This window comes from Coturnix japonica, chromosome 14, assembly GCF_054131305.1.
Source record: "Coturnix japonica strain WE chromosome 14, WE-NBRP24, whole genome shotgun sequence".
Taxonomy (NCBI): Eukaryota; Metazoa; Chordata; class Aves; order Galliformes; family Phasianidae; genus Coturnix; species Coturnix japonica.
The window spans coordinates 9,471,367-9,494,664 of record NC_140676.1 but is presented as its reverse complement, the minus strand read 5'-3'; the positions used below and the strand labels follow the sequence as shown (position 1 = coordinate 9,494,664).

At 43.6% G+C, this 23,298-nt stretch overlaps 1 protein-coding gene and 1 long non-coding RNA gene across 4 annotated transcripts in view; one reads left to right on the top strand and one right to left on the bottom strand.

Annotated features, from left to right (window-relative positions):
- The window catches only part of FBN1 (fibrillin 1), a 136,995-nt gene extending 114,493 nt beyond the window's left edge, over nucleotides 1–22,502 (bottom strand). For 2 of the 3 annotated variants that reach the window (XR_014934361.1, XM_015872957.3), the window contains exons 1-5: nucleotides 22,363–22,485; nucleotides 21,680–21,972; nucleotides 8,414–8,496; nucleotides 7,406–7,504; nucleotides 664–759 (exon numbers count right to left, since the gene is read on the bottom strand). Coding sequence is in view for 2 of the 3 variants with exons in the window: in XM_015872957.3 (XP_015728443.1) it covers nucleotides 664–759; nucleotides 7,406–7,504; nucleotides 8,414–8,496; nucleotides 21,680–21,852 (451 nt within the window). In the remaining variant the exon portion in view is untranslated. Of the gene's footprint in view, nucleotides 1–663; nucleotides 760–7,405; nucleotides 7,505–8,413; nucleotides 8,497–21,679; nucleotides 21,973–22,362 lie in introns of all 3 variants that reach the window. The other variant, XM_085515482.1, reaches the window with a different exon arrangement.
- On the top strand, nucleotides 1,678–4,976 carry LOC107318755 (uncharacterized). Its single transcript, XR_001557480.3, has 4 exons — nucleotides 1,678–1,784; nucleotides 1,977–2,075; nucleotides 2,812–3,082; nucleotides 3,164–4,976. It is a non-coding gene; the product is annotated as an uncharacterized LOC107318755 (long non-coding RNA).
- Nucleotides 22,503–23,298: the final 796 nt, after the last annotated feature.

The following is a 23,298-nucleotide window of genomic DNA, read 5'->3' as shown; positions in this document are numbered from 1 at the left end:
ATTTTCTCTGTCAGACCAATAGTTCACTAGATAGCAACACGACAGCCTTGGTCAAAAACAGCATGTACATCCTTATTTGAGTTTCTTCACAGCATTGTAGCCAGGAGCAGCAAGAGACCACCATAATCATGTTGGGAGAGGTTTCAAGCAGCAAATCCAGGAATGTTGTTGGCTCAGGATTGATTGAGGAAATAAAAAATATGTTGATCAACCGTATCGAGACAATATCAAAACAAGTAAAACTCCTTGAGTGTAAGAGCTAACTCTGAGACAAATCCCTAAAATAGAAAACGGGCTTTGTATTAAAAAGCTCAATTTTACCTAAGATGAAAACTGAATCCCATATAAATTCTGTATTTATGGCCTCTTGCTCTAGTGAGTGTAAAGCCCTGGAGTTCAATAGGAATTACGGTAGTGTGAGAACTGCAGGATCAAGTTATATCCAATTATTATGAATTCACATGGTGTTTATTTTAATAGCACTGATCAGAAAGAATTCACTCGGCACTCATTACAAAGTCATGTGTTTTCCTGTAAAATTCCACTGTACCTGATCAAAAACAAGCTCAATACCAACTGAAATTTAGTGTTAAAGGCACACAGTTCGCATATCTCAGAATTACTTGATCATACATGATATCTCTACTAATAAAGTGTACTTACGCTGTCCACAATGCGTTCCCGTATATCCCTTCTGACAGAGGCAGTGGTCATCACTACAGCTACCTCCATTCATGCACCGGATGTTACAGTGTTGTACTCGAAAGGAAAAAAGATTTTACTGAGTTAAACCAAGCCAAGCAGAAACATACAACTATCTGTTTCTTCAGGGACTGATTATACGAACTAGAAAGCAGTACTAGAAACAGAAGATGCATATTTTAAGACATGTTTAAAATAGCAGTACAGAAAACAATACTGATTTACAGTTCCTAAGAACTACAGGCTGCAGTGCAAGAATTTGACACTACCTTCACACACTGAAATCAATAGCACTTCATAGGGAGCATAAATCTGCAGAATTCATCTTCTATCTTGCAGTGGTGCAAAGAGATCATCAGTAGGGGGAAAGTACTGGACTTCTGGTAGATATCACCAAGGAGTCGTATCATATGGGCAATGGGAAAAGGAGGCATTAAAGGTAAGGAAATAAGAAAGCTCCTGAGGACAGCCTGGCTCTGCCAACACATACAGTATCAGAAGCTGATCTACCCAGGTAGGACTTCTTGCACAAAAAGGTAAAGGAACAGGATAATTCCCTTTTGCATGCCTTCTATGGACTCACCCCATCACCACATAAAGCTGCTGCTAGCTCCTGTGCCTGCAGAGCTCACAGACAGCGCTTCCCCAGAGCCAAAGACCTTCCCTGCCAGGAGCAGAGGCTGGGGAGTAGCACAGCCTGCTCTCTTCAGCAGCAGCCCCACCATTTGTAACGATTAGCATGCGGGCCAAGTCCAACGCCAGTAAAGCATAAAAGCATGTGCTGCGTTTTTCTAATAATAAGGACAAATATGCTTTTTAACTAGAGGTCAGGAACAACTTAAAGCTTTTCATCAGGCACAGAGCAGCAGGCAGGCCTCTCAGCAAAGTCCTCCTCGCAGCTCCCACTGCCTGACACAGCTGCTAACAGGGGCCGGCACACAAGTACGCAGCCGGGAAATGCTTTCCCTCTTAACAGGAACCACATGAAAGGCTCCTCCCCAGATAGGATTACGGGAGATCAGCATTTTAGTAGGTTGTGATGGAGCACTGGATACCTACCCCATGCTGTCTGAAATGCTCAGGTCAGAAAAATACAAATTGCATGTACTGCCAAAGCCTGCTGCTAACAGGTGCCATGCCAACCACTGAATTTTTCCTGTTGCACAAAGCCCTTAAGCATTGTTTGGCTTTTTACAGTTTGAAAGTATGTGAATGGAATCTTTTTTTTTTCTTTAAAAGCAGAATTAATATTTTAACTGTATTGCCATCTACAGAGATTTGAATCCACAGAACAGAAGTTAAACGTACAAATGAAGGATTTAAAGTAACCCAGCAATTGAAACACTGGTACGATTAATTCTTCAATTATAAAGGTAAGCACTCTGCCTCACAGTCCTTTTCTGTCTAATATTTAAGATACATCTTTGGATGTACTTCAGGCAACAAAAATGTGCTAACATTCCTCAACAAAAAGAGAAATTGTCTGCAAATACAGAGTGAGTATTTGGTGAAGATTTTTGGACAATATCCTAAGTAGGTCACAGAAAGGTGTATAGTTTCTTTAAAATGTGTACTTCAACTTAGCTTTATACAATCTTAGAAAAACAGAGGGGATTACAAAAAGCATAGGAAATGATATCATCTGTCAAGCAGGGAAGGAACTTAAAAACCACAAACTGATTTCAATTAGAGCAAGCTATGCCAAGAGCTAATTTCCATTCCCATATGAAGACCAAAGCCATTTAAATAGTTTGAACTACATTTTAGATAAAAAGGTTAACAGTAGCTTATATGATGATTTTTGTATTATTTGTTCAAGTAACAGTAAAGTATATTTCCCCATTTTGGGATAAGGAGTGGTTTTACACATAACACGCACACACAAAAGTTTCCATAATTTGTCTTACTGCTTCTCAAAGGAACTTTTCCAAGGTAAAATACTTCTTCCTCCTTTTTAAACTAAAATCATTATGGGAGAGACTGTTGGGACAACCCATCGTAATTACTATAATGAGCTGTTCTAATCAGCAATCTTTCTCCCTTATTACTATGCAATAAAATCAGTGACATCAAGTCAGTAAACTAATCATTTTCTGTTGTCTTTTACAGGAATTCCAGTATTTCCAAAATAATACTGACTATTCTGAAACATTACCCTTCCAAAAGTTTATAGAAAAACATGCAAAGGGTTGTCTGGAGCTTAGATGATGACTTTAAGACTGCATTTTTTAAAAGCAGCATACTAGTGCAGGTCCAGAGCCTCAGCTACATCAACAACTCCATTTGTGTTGGTGGAGATATTCCATTAAATGAAATAACCTGTCCCAAGGTATTGCACTGACTGAGACGAGGAAAAAGCACAGGAATTACCATAAGGCTGGTAAGTCTATACTTACAGCTTTGCATTTTCTTGTTAACATTAACAAGTTATTGCTCTTAATAAATTATCATTCTCTTTCAGTTCCAATTTATAAAAAGTCTGCAATGGAAATTTCTCAAATCAAAACAGAGGTAACTGCAGGAATGCAGCTTTATAAACCTGCAAAGGAGATGGCAAGATCAAGAACATCCATGCACACTGTGTGTGGGCAATGTTTGTACTGATTATCAAAGAGAAATGACACGCTGCACATCTAAACATCACAGTTTCTGACTGTCTTAGTAAATTTCTAGCAAATGAGAGCAAAAACTTCATCCATACAGAGTACACTATCACATCACAACTGTTCCCAAAACATTCAGGGGATTCAGCAGCCAAAAGGTAACACACCCACACCATCAGCTCAGCGCTATCACCTAAAAAATATGGGGGTGAAAAACCTGAGGAGCAGAACCTGGAGCCTGGAGCCCAGTGCACTCCACAGGAGCAGCTGCCTCATCTCTCCATGCCACTGCTGAGGGAACGCTCCCAGCCTGGCTGTGCATGACGCAGGGTTTTGCCTGCCAGGAGCTGTAAACAAGGAATGATGGCCTCACTGCATCCCAGATGCTCAGCGTGCTTTCTCTGTCGAGTGACTGACTCAGGAGATGGCAGCCAGCACCAGGCCGGGATGCAGGGCTGCATCCACGCGAGGCAGCAGCTGCCTGAGAAAACCCACAGTAGCCTCAAAAACTTTGGAAACTTCCAAAAACTCAAGGCTTTTCACCACTTCTGACAGCAGCAGAATAAATCAAGGGGCCAAGCTCTGGCTGAGCAAACCTCTCCCACACCATCTCAGGGAGTGACCTCTGCGGGTGCAGACCTGAAGGCCTGGGTTGGGTTCAAGGCATCCTGCCCAATCTCTGAGGAAACCTCAGAATGATGGCTCTGATAGCACTCACTGACTGCAGCTAAAGGAACGTCTGTCCTCCACGTCACTCACCCCCAGCTCCCACAAGGGCAGAGCAGCAAATGCAACATGTCAGGATGGTGGGATGTGCCTACAACATAAGCGTGGGCCAAAGCAGCTGTGTCTGGGGTGGTTTGGTTGGTAAGGGCAGGGAAGCCAGCACAGAAGACAAACTGCCTTCCCCATCCTATGCACTGCAGCGTCAGACTCATGTGCTGCAGGTTGAGGGATGTCTCCACATGTGGCAATGCTATCTCCATGCCTACTGTAAACAAACCCCAAAAATTCAAGAATTACTGAGAAACAACCACTGCTCCGCCAGCAAGTTCACTGATGTCATGACAATCCCTGCTGAGAAAACCACCAGTTGATCTTTTCAACCACGAATCAGATTCTTAAAGCTGATTTGTAACCAGAAAAGTCCCAACAAATGACCTGCGTAAGAATCGAAGTCAGAGGCTATGTTTTGCTTTTCAGTCTGCACTATTTGAGTCCAGCAGACAAGTAGCCTGTCAAAGCTATTCTGAGTTTGGTTTCTGACTATGGTTGAACACAAATTAAAACCTGTAACCACTACTGATTCCTTAAGTACTAAAAGCAGATACAGCTTAAAATCTTCAAAAGAAGACTAAAACACATCTCATGTACAGGGCCCATATTTTTAATTGTGTGAAGTCCTGGTATTTTCACCTTCTATCCATTATTTGCATTTTAAATATAACAAATTTGTTTAAACCTGAGATGTAAAGCAACGTCTGCAATATACAGAAAAAGACAGCTGGCATTTGCCTACCTACCAGCACTCAGGGCAAGACACCTAACTTAGCATTCTTGCAATACACTGACTTTTGGCATTAACTAGATTTTTACAGAGTATAAAATGAATTGACAGATCATTTGATATGACTTAATCAGTGTGGTAATTACACTAGCATAATGACTGGACAGCATCCACTTCTGACTTTTTTGTATTACTTGAGTTAAATTTTTTCTCATTTGTTAAAGTGTAATTAATAGATGGGTTTATGGATGCATATACCGTCAAAATATAAATTGTAGCCAATGTGAGTTGACAGTAACCCTTTGATGTCAAATGGTATTTTTTATGTTTATATTTCCTTTGTTTTCTAATAGCAGATCTAAGCCATTGTGGTCTATTGTGTAAATATGTATCATGGGCTTTGTCTGCAGTGCCAACAGAGCAAATGACTTTCAGAAATTGTATGTTCTGTAAGTCCTAATGAGGTGCTGGGTCATAAAAGTTATTACACAAGAGTGCACAGAAGCAGCAGTTTCTCTGTACAACAACTCAAGACACTTTTCCTTTTAAGATTGGTTTGCTTTACTAAGTAGAGGTGATGTGAAAACACACACATAGAAAAGTATCTGAAACTACTGCACTAATTATGCAAGATATAAACAATATGTTTATATGTTTTTACTCAACTGCTAAATGTATTTGGTATAGCACACAGAAAAGCAATTTTAATGTAAGCCTTATAGACACATGCAGCAGTATAAAGCAGTATAAAGAAGAGGAAGTCAGCACTGATTAAAGCTTAAAATATGTAGAACATCCATACTTAGAGAAAGTATTCAAAATAGTAAACAGCTGTAGGCGCTGAATATAATTAACAACTGTAGTAAAGTGCTCTGTGGACCATTTATCTGTGCATTCAACTCCAACTAGTGCTACAGCTACGGAGAAAAATGGTAGAATGTGTAAGAAAAATCACCACAAGAACAACTGTAACTTTACTCATACTCTATTTTGCTTTTAAGTCTTAACTCATAAACTACTTCAGTGTGGCCCAAGAAAAAATGAGGTAATACTAAAGCCCACTCGTTCCTGTCTTTTAGAAAGGTGCCAAAACATGTAACAGATGTAGGGATGTACCTCTCCTTCTCTACCCTGGAAGGGACTTAGGAGAACATCATGCTTTTCTTTACTAGCTTACAGGATCAAGGCGGATGCACCTGGTAAAACAGTAGATGCAAACCCAGGCAGGAACAAACAGAGACACTTGTGCAGATTTTGTGCTCTTTCTCCTCCTAGTTCTCTCTGGGAGCTACACAGCTCCAAACTCTCCTCACCTAACAGACATTGCAGGAGCATGAGAAAGGGGCTGAACTATGAAGAACAATATTTACCATTTTAGTACATGCCATTCCATTACATTCCACAGTTGTTATTGTTTCTCCACTGTTACCGCATGAAAAGGATGCTAAAGCCACAAACTGAAGTGGTCAGTTATGTGGGAAAACTCTTTTCAGCTAGGAAAGCAGGACAACAGCTAGGTAGAATATAGAAGCCAAGCAGGTCACATATTAAGACTAGAGAGACATTCAAAATGAAAAGAGTAATGGTTTTGCTTAACATTACAGACTTCCCCACTGACTTCAGTTAATATGTTGTTCAGATAGTTACAGACATTTGTGTGGAAAAAAGTTTCCCCCAACCTCCTTCCTCAAAACTTCCTTTTTCATACAAATATTGGTGTCTTCTATATTCAAAGAGATACACACCACATTCAAATGAGAGTATAGTGGAGATAAAAGTTGGCATCTCATATATGAATGGAGAGACTATCTCAAGTGTGATCCCACTCCATAATCAGATATTCAAGATTAACTGTTGAGCTGTTTTGCTCAGTGTATGAATTTCACTTCACTCATTTTATTCTGGGTCTGGGAAACATTCCTTGAATAACCGAAATCCAAACATTTCTAGAAAAAGTCATCTCTGAAAACTTTTACTTCCAAAGTATCTGAATTTTTCAGATGAAAAGCTGTTTCATTTAAAAACTGCCACCCATTATGTGCCTCCAGCATCTACAGAAGTGTCACTTGAATGAGGTCAGCAGCATTAGATTCAGTAGATAAGTACCAAGTCTGACAAGGAAGTCCTACAACACTTGATTAATTTACTGCAAATCAGTAAGCCGATATGTGTAAACAATAGAATAGTGTCTGGTTACAGTGATAGTAGAATTGCAAAGCAAGATAAATTCAGCCAATTGCCAACAGAGATCTCTCTCTCATTACAAGGGCCTATCTGTATGTGTCTAATGTTGAACAGAGATATGATATTTTCCAGAAAGCAAACAAAGACTGGAATTAGTATTACAAACTGACAAATAAACATAATTTATAATAAAACTAATTTAGCCAACAAAAAGCATCTCCAATAGCTAGCTTCTGAGTCATTCTTCAGTTTCATCATAGAAGGCTACACTCACTGTCTTTCCCATGTTGATGTATGCCTGGTGACTCAGATGTTATTTGTCTTAAATATGAAGCACTGAAGTATCTGACATGCCTTACCAGCTTGATGGGCTCAAAAGGAAAACGAAAGACAAAGAAGAAATACTTACTTGATTTTGAACCACAGGAGGGGGCTATCTGACCATTTGGGCATGTGCACATGTTTGGTCTAGAGCAAAATCCATCCCCACAGGAATGTCTGCAGATTGCTACAAATAAAACAAATACCTTTACAACTTGCTTTAAAAAGCCCCAAACACATTACAATAACCAACCACATGATAGAAAATATGCATTCAGCACCATGACAAAAACACCTATAAACCCACTAAATGGCATACAACAGATTCCAAGAGGGTCCCTTCCAATCATCTGTGCCTCTATAAGAGACTGGCAACACCTGGAGCTCTAGTCTCTTCTGAAAAGGCCCAGGTACACATCACAGACTGCATTAAATACACAGGGAGATTTCCTTAGAAAAAAGAAACTGTGGTCCATTTTACCAAAGCCCTCCTGGAGGAAGGATGGCTTAGATGCAGTGCTACAATGCTCCCTTTATTTCTGCATCGCAGACACATCAGCGTAACAATTCCCAAATGAGAGAGCAAGCTGCCTCAGTATCTCTGAGGAGGCTCTTACCAACCTTTGGGTTCTGCTTACAGTACAATGTACAATACGTGTGAATACATACACAGCAACATGATGAGCATATGTATACACTGATGTCCCTACGTATACATTTCAGGGACATGGTCCAAACAAGCAGAGTAAATGTACTTGCTGGCCCTGCCTCCTTCCATTTACTTAAACAGATTAACATATTCCACAGCTACTCACTCCTGAGAGTCCACACACCCCTTGGATCGCTTTACCACAGACTTAAACGGAACATGTGGATGTGATTAATCCTTTGTTAAATACTAGTATCACATCACTATATCGTAGCCCACAGAACTTTGTATATTAGCTTAATATATTTAAAACAGTGAAGAAATGATGTGTAGCTGCTATTGAAACCATGCAGAAACACATTTCAGCTCTGGTATACAATTAAAAATACCCTGAATTACAGGGACAAAGATAAACCTCAGCCATAACATATAACTAGATTAACTTACGGACTATGCATTGGTTTCCACCAGGTAAAGTTTTCCATCCAGGGCAACAGTAAGCATTGTAACGTGATCCACACACATTTGGTCTGGAAAAAAAAAAAAAAAGAAAGAAAGAAAGAAAATGACTATTTCTTATTTTTGCTCAGAAATGTGTCTTAAAAGTAAGAGTCATAAAGATGGAAAAAGTAAATCACTGCAAAATACACTAAATAATTAAACCTAAAAGTGTGGGATGTTTTTAGCAGAACTACTCATCTATGATCACTGGGTTTTTTAGGTGGGACATAATTTTATCAATTAAAGATGACATAAAATAAAAAATCAAATCAGTAACATGTGAACAACAATAAAAGCATGGACAAAATTGTCTCTTATCAAGCCATATCCAAAAAAAACACCTCATAGGATTTTGTAGCAAAACACCCCTTTAAATATAAAATCCATTGGTGAACACAGGAAACTCAGTGCATTTTGAATCATAACTTCTAAGCTCCCGGTAGTTCTCACTTCTTCACTTTGTAGCACTATTACTGTTCTCTGCTCTGTCTCTGAGCAACACTTTGCACGTATGTATGAGTAAAGTCATGCCATCGTGACATAAGCCACATAAATGAGCCCAATTATGCATAACATAAATGACTTGCCATTAAAAAAATCAAGGATGTGCATGTAGACAGACAGAGGTCACGTGACATGCAGGTGAAGGGCCTACTGCAATGAGAACTTATTGAACTTCTTAAATGATGGATCCATAGGATTTTTTTTCCACCCCATCCCCCTCATCAATATTTGCTCTTTCAAATAAGTACCTCAGAAGAGTCTCTAACATAAGCTGAAGGGACATGACACTAACACTACCACGATTACACTGGTAAAAACTGAAACACTGACACTGTTCTATGCCACACACTAATAACTTCTTTGTTAAAATCCAAGTAGCATTTATTTAATGCAACGATCTACGTATATAAAGCTAGTAAGGCACACCTTCGAAAAAGAAAAACTTGTCCCCTTTTGCTGTGTGTTTCATAATCTTAAGGAAAATTTTACAACCTGTATTTACTATTCTGAGGAATTATTCAATAGATTAATGGAACTAAAGCCAGCTGTAAGCTAGTACTTCCCAGAAACTGCTATTTTAAAATATTGTATACAGATTAGAGACAGATTTAAAGTGCTTATTAGGAAGGGATATATTTTTTTTAATAATTATTTTGCTCTTTCTCTTTCAGAAAACTCTTCATCTCTGGTATTACAAAGTCTAAGTAAACAACAGTTACCTCATATGGTGAGGCAACGTAAGAAAAACAATCTTAATATATACAAACATTAACTTCTGCATATTTTCTGAATAACAAGATCTTTTACTGTATTTATTTAGGGATTTCCACTGTTAATACAATTTCAAGTACCCTGATTAGCCCAGTTTTGGTGACACCTAGTATTTTCATTAAGTGCTTGGTCAGAAATACTTAAGTCAAGGCAAACATTACCATTTTCTTCCACTGGTTTTCTGTAACTACAAAGGGGTAACTGAGACTGTGAGCAGCACAATTGGGCATGTTGCAGGGCCCTTTTCCCTTCTTGCAGTCTTCTTATTCATACAATTCCGATGTATTCAGTTTTAGTAATGTCAGCTACTTCCCTGCAGGGCTATAACCATGTAACTTTCCTAGAGTTCCCTGTTCATCAATGCCAAATGTTGCTCCGTGATCATCTGCCAAGTAAGACTGGCAAGCAGACAAGTGAGATTGCTTTTCACCTTCTCCGGTCAGAAGAAATAATGGAACTTACTAAGACAGAATGGATTTGTTGCTACCTGCTACAACTACAGGCATAAACCACCCATTTCTGATCCAAGCTGTTAATAATCTGTAACCAGCTGATCATAAAGTGATACGCAGATGCTCTGTTAAATTTCACTCTCAGCAAGTACTTGGTTTTCGGGACCATCTGGTCCAAGTTAAGAGCCAGGAGCAGACTTTTGAGTCACAGGGAAACCCGATTTTTAAAATCTGCTTCCAAAATGGGGTTCTGGAAAACCTAGAAGTGCCAGCAATCATGAAGTCAGAGACCCTGAGAGCCTTGAGGCTGCCCAAATGCTAGACTGCGCCATACACCCAAAAGCTCCAACTCCGAGGCAGCTCGCTTAGCTTTCAGAAGAAAAAAAAGAAGAAAAAAAAGTCATCAAACTGTACTTCCATGGAACAGTCTGAGTCTGACAAGTGTATTTTCCAGTGGAACACTTTTTCGTCAGAAAGCTGCTGTCTAGCTTATAAAAGAAACCTGTATTAAATTCTGAGCTCTACTGTAGGCTTCTTTCAGAGGGAGGAGGTGTTTTCTTCTTGTGCCTAATTCCTTTAAAAGGAATTAAGTTTGAAGGTTACTTTCATTGATATTTATGAGGTGATCAGACAGTAGGCCAGTAAGTGCCTGTAAATAAATAAAGCATTTAAAGGGATAACAATTTACCTCATGCTAAATCACAGACACCATCAATCAAATTTCAAAGGCTCTATCATGGTATTTAAGCAGTTAAGTACCACTGCGTTTAATAGAACGCATTTTCCCGCTGATATTATAGGCTATGAATACTAAAGAAGCATTTTATATTCTTATAAAACTGTTCTCACAAACAGCACTACCGAGTTCAGTAATAAAGCCTGATTTGTAATGGTAAAGCAGGAAAAAATGCTCCTACACAACTTCACCCCTCTCACAAAGCGGGAACCCATTTCCTATAACTCAGCACACTCTCACTACGATGCCCAGCATGAAGTCAAAGATGGTAGGGGCAGACAATTCCATATCTCTAGAGCAAGTCACGCTTTAGAAAGCTCTTGTGGTCCCAGCCAGTGTAGTACAGTTAGGAAACAAGGAAACAACTCAATGGAAAACAAAGGTCCAGCAGCTCCTGCAGCCTTGTAAAGAGTAAATCCTGTCTGAAGTGGTCAAAAAATGATCTGACTGATCTTTCCAGCCCCCCCTTATTTTGGATTATAAACTGGATAAAATAATGACTTCCTTTCACAGATCAATAATCTACGCTCATAGTTTCATGGAAGGTTCTGGGGGGGGATTTTCTAGGGGCTTTTCTTGTGGGGGGAAGGGGAAGATTCAGAGGAAAGGTGAAAGGCTTTCACTTTATTTTAGTCACTACTACGCTTGTAAATCATATAGGATTTATGTAATGGTGCAGTGCTGAGAGACACTGACTGATATCCAGAGTTTCATCAAAGACATCCAAAATCAACAAGAAGTTATGTCTTTGATGATCCGTAAGTACAAATTCAGTAGCAAAGTGAGTTGAATAATTATCAAAAGACATTAGTCATGCACTAAAAAAAAAAAAAAAAAAAAAAAAAAAAAAAAGCAGAGAGAAAAACATGCATCTGGAAATTCCAGTCATTAATATTTGAAAATGACAGGCTTGGCTGACAACATCTGCATGCACCAAACCAGCAGATTTCTTAGGAATAACCGCAGGGAAACTCCATCCCCACTGAGAAGGGACCACCCAGTGCAGGAGCAAGTACCTGCAGCATCACTGCGTCCTCTCAGGGCCCTGCAGCCTGCCCAGGGGCATCCTGATGCTGCATGTCCCCATTCGCCCTGCCCAAGACCCCTCTCCTGAAGACAGCATCGCCCATCAGCTGCTCCCAAGGCAGGAAGAGCTTCTGGCAGTGCTGTGTGCGAGGCTTCGGGCAGACAGCCGGACAGCAGCACTGCCATGCGCCGGCCAACACTGGTGTAACCCAGGTTGAATCAAGCCCAAAGCGTGGGTCTCGGGTAAATGAGACAGAGAGACCAGACAGAGTGGGCAGGGGACGGCTGCACTCCAGATAGAGCTGAGCCAGGACGCTGGGGAAGGTTTCTCTTCACTCCCACGTCCCACTTCACTCCCTGCGCACACACACGGGGATTCCTCATGGCCTAATGAACAATTTCGATTAACTCCTTGGCTGCAGCAGCTGGCCTATGTTTAACATAGCATAGAGACACAGCTTTCTGGCAAAAGAGAGGCAATTTAAAGCAGTACCGTCAGCCAACTGTTATTTTTAGAGGAGCAGTTGCCTACTTTCCTTCTTATGTGCACAGGACCGGTACTTGCTAAAGCTGACCCCCAAAATATTTGTTGATCCTTTCCAGCTAGAATTTGATCGGGGCTTCCTTGCTTGCACAGGGAGTTAAAAAGAATGACAAACCGCACTGAAAAAAAATGGTATTCTGGACTTAAAAATGTGGCTCTCTAAGTCAGACTTTAACCAACGTACTACGAAATAGTAGCTCTGGAATGTGAAAAGGAGTAACTTTCAGTCTTTTTTTCCAGAGACACATCTCTACCTTTTGCTGTAAAACAGCTTTACATACCTTCTCAAACTACTCAGCACCTCAGAGCAAGTGCTAAAAGCACAAATTGGGCCTGACCTGTTGACTGTGCTGCAGCTTCACTCAACTTTCCCATAGATTCAAGAACTTCCACCCTTACTGATGCTCAGAGCCTGACCGGGCAGAGCTGGAAGCAGCCCAACCTAAGTTCACCTGCCTGGAGGAGGGGCTAAGCCAAATTTCAATCACATACAAGGAAAATCTCAGAAATGATGCTAGACTTTGAGAGCAAACAAAAGAAACTGAGTTCTGTTATCTCACAAAGTACACATTTTTAAGCAAAAGATGTGTTTTACACACAAGGGATTGCTTTTGATACACTCATTTTTGCCAAGCAATAAGTGAGCCTGGATGTCTGTGCCATGCAGAGAGCCTAATATGATAACTATTTCTCACTCTAACAGTAAGGATACCGCTGTCCCAGAATCCTGGCTCAGTTCAACTAGAAAAATAACATGCTGAGCAGCTCTACGGGTGTCTTTGGCTCTGGCCTATGTACAAGTCAAGAGTTCAGAACGACATGCAAGTTTCCTGCAGCAAGACTGAACACTTTTCTAACCCTAACTTCCATCACACTGTGACAGCTAAATACAGCAATCCCACAGCAGTATTTGACATTAAGTGAATTCTTCCGCGCTTGCTCTGAAAATCTGCCTGTGTCTTTTCCAGGGAAGACTCATCTAACCTGACAGCCAGGCTTTGTTCCCATTCACAGCCAGGGACAGACGCGTTTCTGGCACGTATTCCCTCATTGTTCCACATGAGAATGTCAGTGGGTCCAGTGTGACACCCAATTTACATGGCTGTATAGGGCATGTAAATAAAAAAAGTATGTCGCCACAAAAACTGTCTGCTGCACCAGACAAGCATAGCTGGGATCCAGCAGGTAATCCCTTAAATAACATTAAAAATAAAAGAATAATAACTATAATGACAATAAAGATAGTAATTATAATATTTCCTTCTAATTTTTAAAAGTGCATTCAGAGGAAAAGAAATTGGAGCCTTTCTACCCTGGTGTCCCTATATAGCACCCCACAGGAAAAAGCAGTAGCAGTGGCTCCAGGGCAGTGCTCAGCCCTCCAGACGTCACTCCCACTGGGGGTGCAGGAAGAGATGAGGTTGCAGCTCCTGCACCACTTCCAGCACTCGCTCTGTAACTGCTAATATCAATGCAGGTGGACCTCTAACAATCTTCCAGGGTATCAGCTAGCACAGGATTTGCCAGCCCGTGCTATGCATTGATTGGGCACCAGCACAGGAACCGTGTGTGGCACATGGGTGGCCGGAATGGGCTGGTGCTATGCCATCCCTCCTCAGAGCACATCCAAGCACTCACAGAGAGAGTCTCATAAACCTGACAGCTGTATCAATGCTTGTCAGCAAATGCCCTCGGGTGTTAAGCAACTCCTCTAGCTCGTATTTTAAAACGCTCTCTGGTAGGCTACTGGAAGATTTATTTTTGCTAAGACAGAAGCGTTCCTCCTCCTCCCTCCACCACACACTGTCTCCTACCCTCTGACTCTCTCCACGCTGGGATAGCAATGCTGCGGTTTATAAAGGTCAGTTAACTGTATATCTGCTATCGTGCAATGGGAAAGCCCTGTCGATGCTGGTCCCCAAGTCTTAATTCACCCTGTCCCCAGCAGTTACTAGTGGTTTACTTTGTATACAGGGAAAAGATGGAATATCAGAAGGAAAAGCAAAGAAAGAGAAAAGAGACAAAAATAATGTTCCTGAAAGGAAACAAATTCTATTTTGAAACATCACTGGATATTCTGATGTCCTCCAGCAAAACATGAGAAAGAGGGAAGCTTGAAGAAGAGGATGAAAATGATTAAGGCTGTAGACAAAAGAACTGCGGCTTTTGTTCGGTATTTTTGAGGCTTTAATGGTCATGAATCATTTCATAAAATGAAAAGTAAAAAGGAAAACAAAAGATCCTCCAGCAAGTCTGCATTCAAAATATTCTCTCAGATAAAAGCTGGAACTCCTTCATACTTCAGTGAATATTTATATGCAAAAGCAGAAGGCACAGGTTTTAATTTAATCGTTCCGCTTTGCCTTCCAGTGTACCTGCCAGAGAAAAGCCCAAACTTTAAAGAGCTGCCATAAAAAGAAAGAAACTGATTCTCCTTGCATCTCTATCTACACATCAACCTTAGCATGAATGAAGCTGGTTCTGTAAGCCCAAAACCCCCTCCAAAAAAAAAGAAAAAGAAAAATTAAACTGAAGTGGGAAAGTCAGAAAACAATCAAAAGAGACATCCACAATACAAGGCTGAAGAGCTAGAATATATTTTCCAGCGGAGTGCAATGGATAATCAGAAACACTCCAGGCCACAATTGTTCCATTTTACAAAAATATTTACTGAGACTGGGGAGTAAGACCAAAGTGACATAGATGCATCTACGACTTCTTTGTCTTTAGGATTCAGGATGGAAATGAAGAGTAACAAGATGGAAGGTGATCCTACTGCGAGAGAAAAAGCCCATGATTAATTTCTGACTATTTCCATATGTATACATTCAAAGACCCCTAGCTCCTAAAGTCTTGTTTAAGGAGAGATGGCTTCTGACCAGCCAATGTCCGCTGCACTTACATCAAGAGGAAGTTCTGGTGATCCCTGCAGCTAAATAGTTCGTGCACTACTGTTCTAATAACCAGAGGCTGCTAAATCCATGTATGTATTTAAAGCTACCCTTGTCAAAACTTGCACTGAAGTTTATACAGAAAGCATTCACATTTGCAGGATGGAAGATGAATGATGACAAACAAGACTGTTCAAAGTGAGCAGCACAGCTGAATGACACATTGCAGGAAAGGAAAATAGGCATTAGGAAAACAGAAGCTGCAATTTCATTCAATAAGAGTCACTGTAAATGAAGCAGACAGACAGCCCGTTCCTGCCAAACCCTGGCCCAGTGATTTTCCCATTGCTCCCAATGAACTGAGGGCTGCCCTATGCTGCAAAGTCCATAGCCCCAAGCCCACTCCAGTCCTCAGTGTTGACACTGCAGTATTTTACTGCAATGAAGCTGCATGTAGAGCAGCTCAGCCAGGTAATACAGCGAGCATACCCAGATCAGACAGGACTGCCACTGAACACAAGACAAAGTTTGTATTGGCTGTCAACAAGGAATAAGTTTACTTTTGCAAACCTTAAACTGGCCCTTTATCGAGGAACATATTTTCAGAACCATGATTTGGCTTCTTCAGTCTCCTCCAAATAATTCTCCCTGCAAACCTGCACAGTAACCACAGATAATTCTCTGCCTTCCAGATGCCCTCTCCACAGCTGCTGTTCTTCCCCTCAATCCTTTACACATCCTACAGAGCTAACGCCATCTGCCACTCAACAAAAGTCCAACAAAACTTCTACAAACTGAGAATAGAAAGGGCCCAGACAGACAATCCTGCACAAGATGAGACAGTCCCATCATGTATCCAAGGAAGAAAATGATTACCTGGAACACATGGAAAGAAGCAGTGTAATCCACATCTCTTATTTTCTGAGCAAGAGCTGTAGCATAACTCTCATTCTGACCTTGCAGCCAGCTATTCGTAGCCACAGCCAGCTTTCAAAGGACACATTCAGGATGGAAAACAATAATGCTCCTTCCTAGGATGGATACAAAGTGGCAAACCCAAACTGAAGTTCTCCACCTGGAGACTAAGTACAAAGTGATGGCAGGCCAGCTGAGATCCATTCAGCAGCACCTGGGTGAGGGCAGTAGGCCAACCTGATGCAAGCAAGAGCAACGTGGGGCAAAGTACCTATATAAATGCATTAATTACATTTAAAAAAGTGAAAGAAGGGAAGAAAGGAAAGGAACTACATCCAACTCCTGATCATCAACATGTTGTCTTGGCAAAGTGGGGCTTGGTGACAGGAAGCCTGTCTCATCCAAGTCCCCTGAGCCAATACAATATTTCCAACACAACCACGTTTCACACAGTATGTCAAGAAGATTGCTGTGCTGCTTATTGTAGCCCTGTTCTTCTGTTTGCTCTTTTTGCAACTCACTATCATCAATGGAAAACAAACACCAAATAATTCAGAAGTATTTTTCTGATGTACTTTGGAGGGAGGGGATCTGATTCAAATTTCAAATCACAGACACAGAACACATCAAAACTATTTCAGTCCAGCTGCAGTTTGATATAAGAAAAGCTCACGGGGGAAGACGGGCTGAGAAGCTGGGAACAGATGCATGTGTTGTGTCACTTGTGAAAGGCAGCCTGGGACAGGGCTCACCAAAAGTTTATGCCATCAGATGGCTTTTCATGGGCATGCCCAAAACGCACTGAGTCCTAATTCTGAGCTGCAATCCATGTAGGCCTGGGAATCCAACCCCATAAACCATAAATTACAGATTGGATTAAGGCCATTTAAGAGAGACGGTGTCCAAATGACAGGATTTGGAAATCTCAGTGGAGAGCACCAGGGTTACATAGGCCTGGATATTTATTTACTTTTTAATGTCTGCCTTCAGCTCAAGAACAATGTGGAACTGCAAGAAGAATGCCACCATAGGAGCTCCTGCATTGCTCCTGGCTCTGGATAAAGCAACACAGGGCACGCTACTGTCAGATAGCTTTCATTAAATGCATTTAAAATTTACATACAGTGGTAAAACTAGTGTATTCAAAACCATAACTAAACCACACCATGGCAGTGACAAGGACATCTATCTACATGATTAAAACCAAAAATATTATGTTATCCCTCTCAGTATGAGCCCTTCAGCAAGCACTGATAGCAGCCAGTGCCTTACATCCCACTCCCCAAAGAAAGTCACACCAATCCACATCCTGGGAGAAAGCAACCAGGCACACAGGACGTGATGCTGACACCTATGAACTCATTTCACTCCTTTGTTAAGATTTCCATTTATGCACAGAATAATACTATAAAAATAATAGTAAAAATAAGATCCCGGCCGCTCTCCTGCTCACAGAGGGACACAGGCAAAGCGCGGCACCAGCAGCCAGAGGTGCACAGGCCAAAAGTGGTACGAAAAATGTTTGAGGTTTTTCAGTATAAACCAATATTTACCGGTACGGAAAGTCTGCTTTTCTTCAGCAAGCTTTTAGTGGTAAATATTGGTTTAAAAGGAAAACCAGAAGCCCTAATTATATACTTTAATACTGGAATTATGTTATAGGCTTATAAGATCTGTTTTATTTCTGAGAGTGGTGATGTACAAAAAGGGTCAAATCCAACCAAGTTTACCCAAAGAAGCCTATCAGGAAACTTGTGAACTTCATTGCTTGAGTGCAACCAATAGAAATTGGTCCAAGAAGACCAACTGCCCATTGAACAGCCTTAATCTGTGAGTTTTATGAATTACATCGGAGCTAATTATCACATTCTGCAACATTCACTATCATTTCCACTTAGTAACAACCATGAAATTAAATCACTCCCGCACAAATGTATTTAAGGAGCATCTGAATTAGAGGCATGCCACAGCTCAGGTATCTGGAAGAAGTTATAGATCTTTCAGCGTTTCTGCTGAGTTACTTATTAGGCAAACGATTGGTTTCTTTGGACATTATACTGAGAAGAGGCTGAAAAATGTTATTTAAAAAACTTAAGATCTGATTGATCCTCACTGAACTTGAGGTCCTTGTCTGGCGTCACAGAAAATGGGAAATCTTAATTAATCGTCGGATCTTGAAGCACAGTGATTCCTGTATTCTGCAAAGTCCCAATCAAACCAGTGGTTTATTTTTGACTTTCTATTCCAAAGACTGAAACATATAAATGGCTTTCTTCAAGTACGCGCTGTTTAGAAAGAACTTCCCACTCACGGCACAGTTCTGTAGATTTAATTCCTTCAAAAAGCAGTGCTATACATTCCAGTGCTTAAGGAATAGCAGGATAAAGGCTTGACACCTTCTCATTCAACACACTATCGTTTGTGCTAAAGCCTTGGGGAGTCGGAGGATAAAAGTGTCCCAATAAGATGCTTATTATTTTAACTTGCTGAGTCACAACAGATTCCAGCTATGTTTCTGTGAAGGGTGAATATAAAGATGATGAATTTAGTTATGTACTAAGATAATTACTGCCTTTATTCTGATTGCTTTGCGATCACTTAGAGGCAACAGGCACCACGTTCAAATGCATGGCATTACAAAGACTTCCTTGCAGACGTCTTCATAGCTGGATCAATTTTAACTACATGAGCAGCAAGCTTCAGGTCAGCAAGCTTTTCCACTGCATTTATAATTATGAAAGCTAAAATATAGAACCACATTATGTGATTGGAGAATGCGCTGGCATCAACCATGAGACAAAGGTCACAGGAAAGACAGCAAACATCTGCAATCAACAGCCTGCAGTAAAAAATGATAAGATGATAAATTCCCTCAGGCTTCTCCACTGCTGCAAAAAGAGCCAGTATTCACAGAGACTTTCCCCACTTGTTTTTTTAATGCTAAGACATTTCCAGTAGTCATTATAATTAAACACCTACGATGTCTAAACTTTAAGGATTTATCTAAGATTGTATCCTTGTGCTCTTAGCATGAGAGCAAGAGTTCACTTCAAGAGGAAAAAAAAAAACAACAAAAAAACAAGAAAAGAAAGTCTTAGTCATCCACAATAACATCAAATAAGGTTTCCCAGCAGCTGTTATGACTTGTATTACAACTCTCAGACTCCCAAATGTATCTGTGCTGATGAACACATTAAAAAGTCTCCATGTAAAATCATATTTTTAGTGTTTTGGTCCATTCAATAATGAATTTGCCCTGTCTAATGTATATGCAGTTCCTGTCCATACAAAATATGTTTTCCACCTGGATATCCAAAGAATTAGTTCCAACCTTGTCTGTTAAAAAGACAGTTCTCTTTATTCATCCTGCACAGCACACTACCACACCTAAGGAAGCGCTCGCCATTTCCAAATGGTCCATGTCATGTGGGAGTCTGCCCACAAAGATAAAGAGGACTGTGTGTTGACAAAAGGATTTCCACCTCCTCCAAGCAGCCCTGGCACTTTCAGCCTCAAATGAGATTTACAAAAAGGGCCTATCAACCAAACTAACAGCTTGCTTTGTCATTCCTGTATCTCGCAATTACGCTATATAAGAATCTGCCTTCCCAAGGACATTCATTTAGAATTGTATTATTCCAAGTATTTGACCAAGATACAAAGTACCTGAATTTGATACACCATTATCCCCAGCATTGTGGATTACCAAAGTGATGCGTAACTCATATTGAAATGAAGAGCCATTGCAAAGTGCACAGTAAGCAGAAGGCTTCAGCAAACATAGGAATCATAAGACTGAATACTCACCCTAACCCATTTTTGCTTCCAAAAATAATTAACAGTGAAATACCATCTGCTTTATTATACATCTGTATCACTCTTTGAACAGCACAGTTGCATTCAACAAAGAAATGTATCCTCTGCTACGTGCCTCCAGCTCCCACTCAGGCCATCAGGGCAGTGCCCGTGTGTTGTGTGGCACACTTTGTCCCAGAGGACAGAAAATGGTGTTTGTCAGTCTGATATTAGCTCAGAGATCTAATATTAGGAAGTTCACTAAAGCACCTTGGAAGAAAAAGGTTCTTTCTGGTAAATATATCTCCTTACAAACTTGTATTACTTGCAATTAATCTGATGAACATTGATATAATAGCCCTTAACTTCAAGAACATCCTCTGTGATAATCTGCTTTGTCCTCTGGTGACAAGGTATGAGGAAACACAATGAGCCTGACCCTACCACAGCAGATCCCTGAGCAGTGCCAACAGCTCGCACGTGTTGTTGTAGAAGAAACACCAAAAACCATCAACCCTTCCCCAAAGAAAAAATAGCCAAGATTTCAAATCTGCATATAAATACAATGACAACACAAGGATGAGGAGATTAGCATGAAATTAAAGCATCCTCATCGAGGCCTCTAAGGAAATAAAGTTGTAACAGCTCCTTTTGGGGAAACCAGGGAAACAAAACCCCATTGCATCCTTAGCACGGCACAGCTGCCTCTGGCCCTGTCACATCTGCCCTCTGCCTGACCAGAACCACCCGGCTGCGGGCTGAGCGGCTCCATCCCAACACTCGAGGAATCAAACCTCTCTTTTATTTCCCCTTCCACTATTTCAAGGCTCTCAGCCTCACAGCAAACTCTGTTTTCAGCCGCCCGTTCCCGCAATACCTTCCGGCTGACGGAACGGTTCTTTTCGCACGGGAAAGGTGCTCCGTCAGGATTCAGATCTGCAGCGTTCTGCCTCACGCAGCTTTGCTTTCTAAGAGCGCCGTGCTACGCATCGTCCCGCAGTGCCCCGCGGTGAGCTCAGGCTCTAACGCACGCGGGCTGCCGAGCACCGAGCACAGACAGCTCTGCTGCCAGCGGTCCCCGCTCCCGCCTCCCCTCAGGTCACGAATAGCGGCAGATAAGCGCAGCACGACGAGCAACGGGGCGACGCGCCGGCAGGAGCCTGAAGGCGGCGGTGGGGGCCGACAGCCGAGGGGACGAGCACGCGGGGCCTCCGCGCGGCTCCGCTCCCTGCAAAGCGGGACGGGGGATGCGGGAGGAATGCGCGAGCCCGCAGCGAGCCGTGCTGTGCTGTGCTGTGCCGTGCTGTACCGTGCTGTGCTGCGCTGTACCGTGCTGTGCTGTACCGTGCCGTGCTGTACCGTGCTGTGCCGTGCCCCTCCCGGCAGCCGCCTTAGCGGCCCCGCTCCGCCACGGCTCCCCGGGCCGGGACGCCGCGCACCCGCAGTGCGGAGGGGGCTCCGCTCCCCGGGGATGCTGCGGGCGGTGCCCGACGCCCCCCCGCCCGAGCCGGCCCCGCAGCCCTGGGGTACCCCCGCCCCCGGCGGCCCCCTCCCCGCACGGGGACACCCCTCACTTACCCTTTGAGCGCGTCGTGCCCGCCGCCGCCCTGCCCTCTCCTCTTGGCCCGGCTGGCTCGCAGTTCCTTGGCGCTCGCCCCCTCGGAGTGCCCGGCGGCGGCGGCGGCGTCCGCCTGGGACGCCCACAGCACGGCAACTCCCAGGGCGATCCCCAGCAGCCGCCCCCGCCACATCGCGTCCCCCGAGCCCCCGGGCTCAGAGCGGCCGCCTCCTCCTCCTCCTCCTCCTCCTCTCCTCCGCCGAAGTCCGCCGGTCCCCGCCGCGCCGCCTCCGCCGAGCTCCCCCGAAGCGAACTGCGGGGAGAAAAGGGACGAAGGGACGTCAGAGGGGGAGCGGGCACGGCCGCCACGCGCCCCCCGCCCCCGCCGGCCCCCGGCCAGCCCGGCGCTACCCGCCCGCGGGAGGCGGCGGACGCGGGGGATGCAGAGGGGCCGCTCGCGGCCGCGCTCCCTCCGCCCTCCCTCGACGGACGGCGCTCTCGGTGTCTCGGTGTTCCCGCACCCTCCGCGCACCGCCCGCGGCCGCCGCCGTCGCCCTCGGAGCCGCTCCAGGCTGTAAGCGCCCGCCGGGCACCGCGACGAGCCGGGAGCGCGGCGCCCGGCCGGGACAGGGAGCCCCGCGGACACGGAGCCCCGCGCCCAGCCCGACCCGCCCCGGGAGAACCCGCTGCGAGGGGCGCGCACCCGCTCGAGCCGCTGCCGCCGCCGGCTGCCGTTCCCGCTGCTGTTCCAGCTGCGGCCGCTGCACCCACCGCTACTCCAGCTGCGGCTCCAGCTGCCCCCTCCCTCCCTCCCTCCTCCTCCTTTTTCCCCTCCTCTCTCCCCCCCCCTCCTCTTCAAGTATCGCCCGCGCACCGCTTTCTCGCGAGAGAGAGGTGAATAAAAATGTCCCCCCACCCCCGAACCGCCACCCCGGGGGCTCCGGAGGTGGGAGGCGGCCGGGCCGGGCGCTCGGCGGCAGGAGGGACCCGGGCGGGAGGGCACCTGCATCCCGACGGACCCCGGCCCGTAGGCGGTGCTGCCCGGGGCCGGGGCTCGGCCGCTGCCCGCTGCGGTCACCCCGCGGGTCCCGGGAGGGGGGAGGCAGCAGCAGCGGGAGCTCGGTCACGTTAATTTACAGAGTAAGCGCCTACAGCGACACGAGGGGACTGCTGCAGTTCCGTCTGAAACGTAGACAAGTCCTAAAGGTACAGCGTTATGCATCCAGTTAGCAGCGTTCGAAAAGTAAAACACAGCATCTCTACTTCCCTTATAAGGAAAAACAGCAGCGAGGGGAGCTTCACCTTCGAGGATCCTGCATAGCCAACAATAGTGCCTTTTACTTAGCATGGCAGAGATAGAGACCCGCTGCTTTGAAAGCCCTGGGGCAAAAGCTGGAAAGAGCGAGAGTCCAAGTTTGGCACACGTGGGTCAGTACACGAACAAAGTGGCCCCATTTAAATGAGAGAAACCAAGAATTAAGCGGAAAATCCTAATGCTACAGATCCAGTATTGCTTTATTCCACTGGTAGAAGCAGTGGATTTGTTAACTTGTGGCTTTGATAGATTTTATTAGCATCATCATCTGTGCCCTAGGGCAGCAGGGTAATTCTGAGCCTGGATTACAGGAAAGCTGAGTTA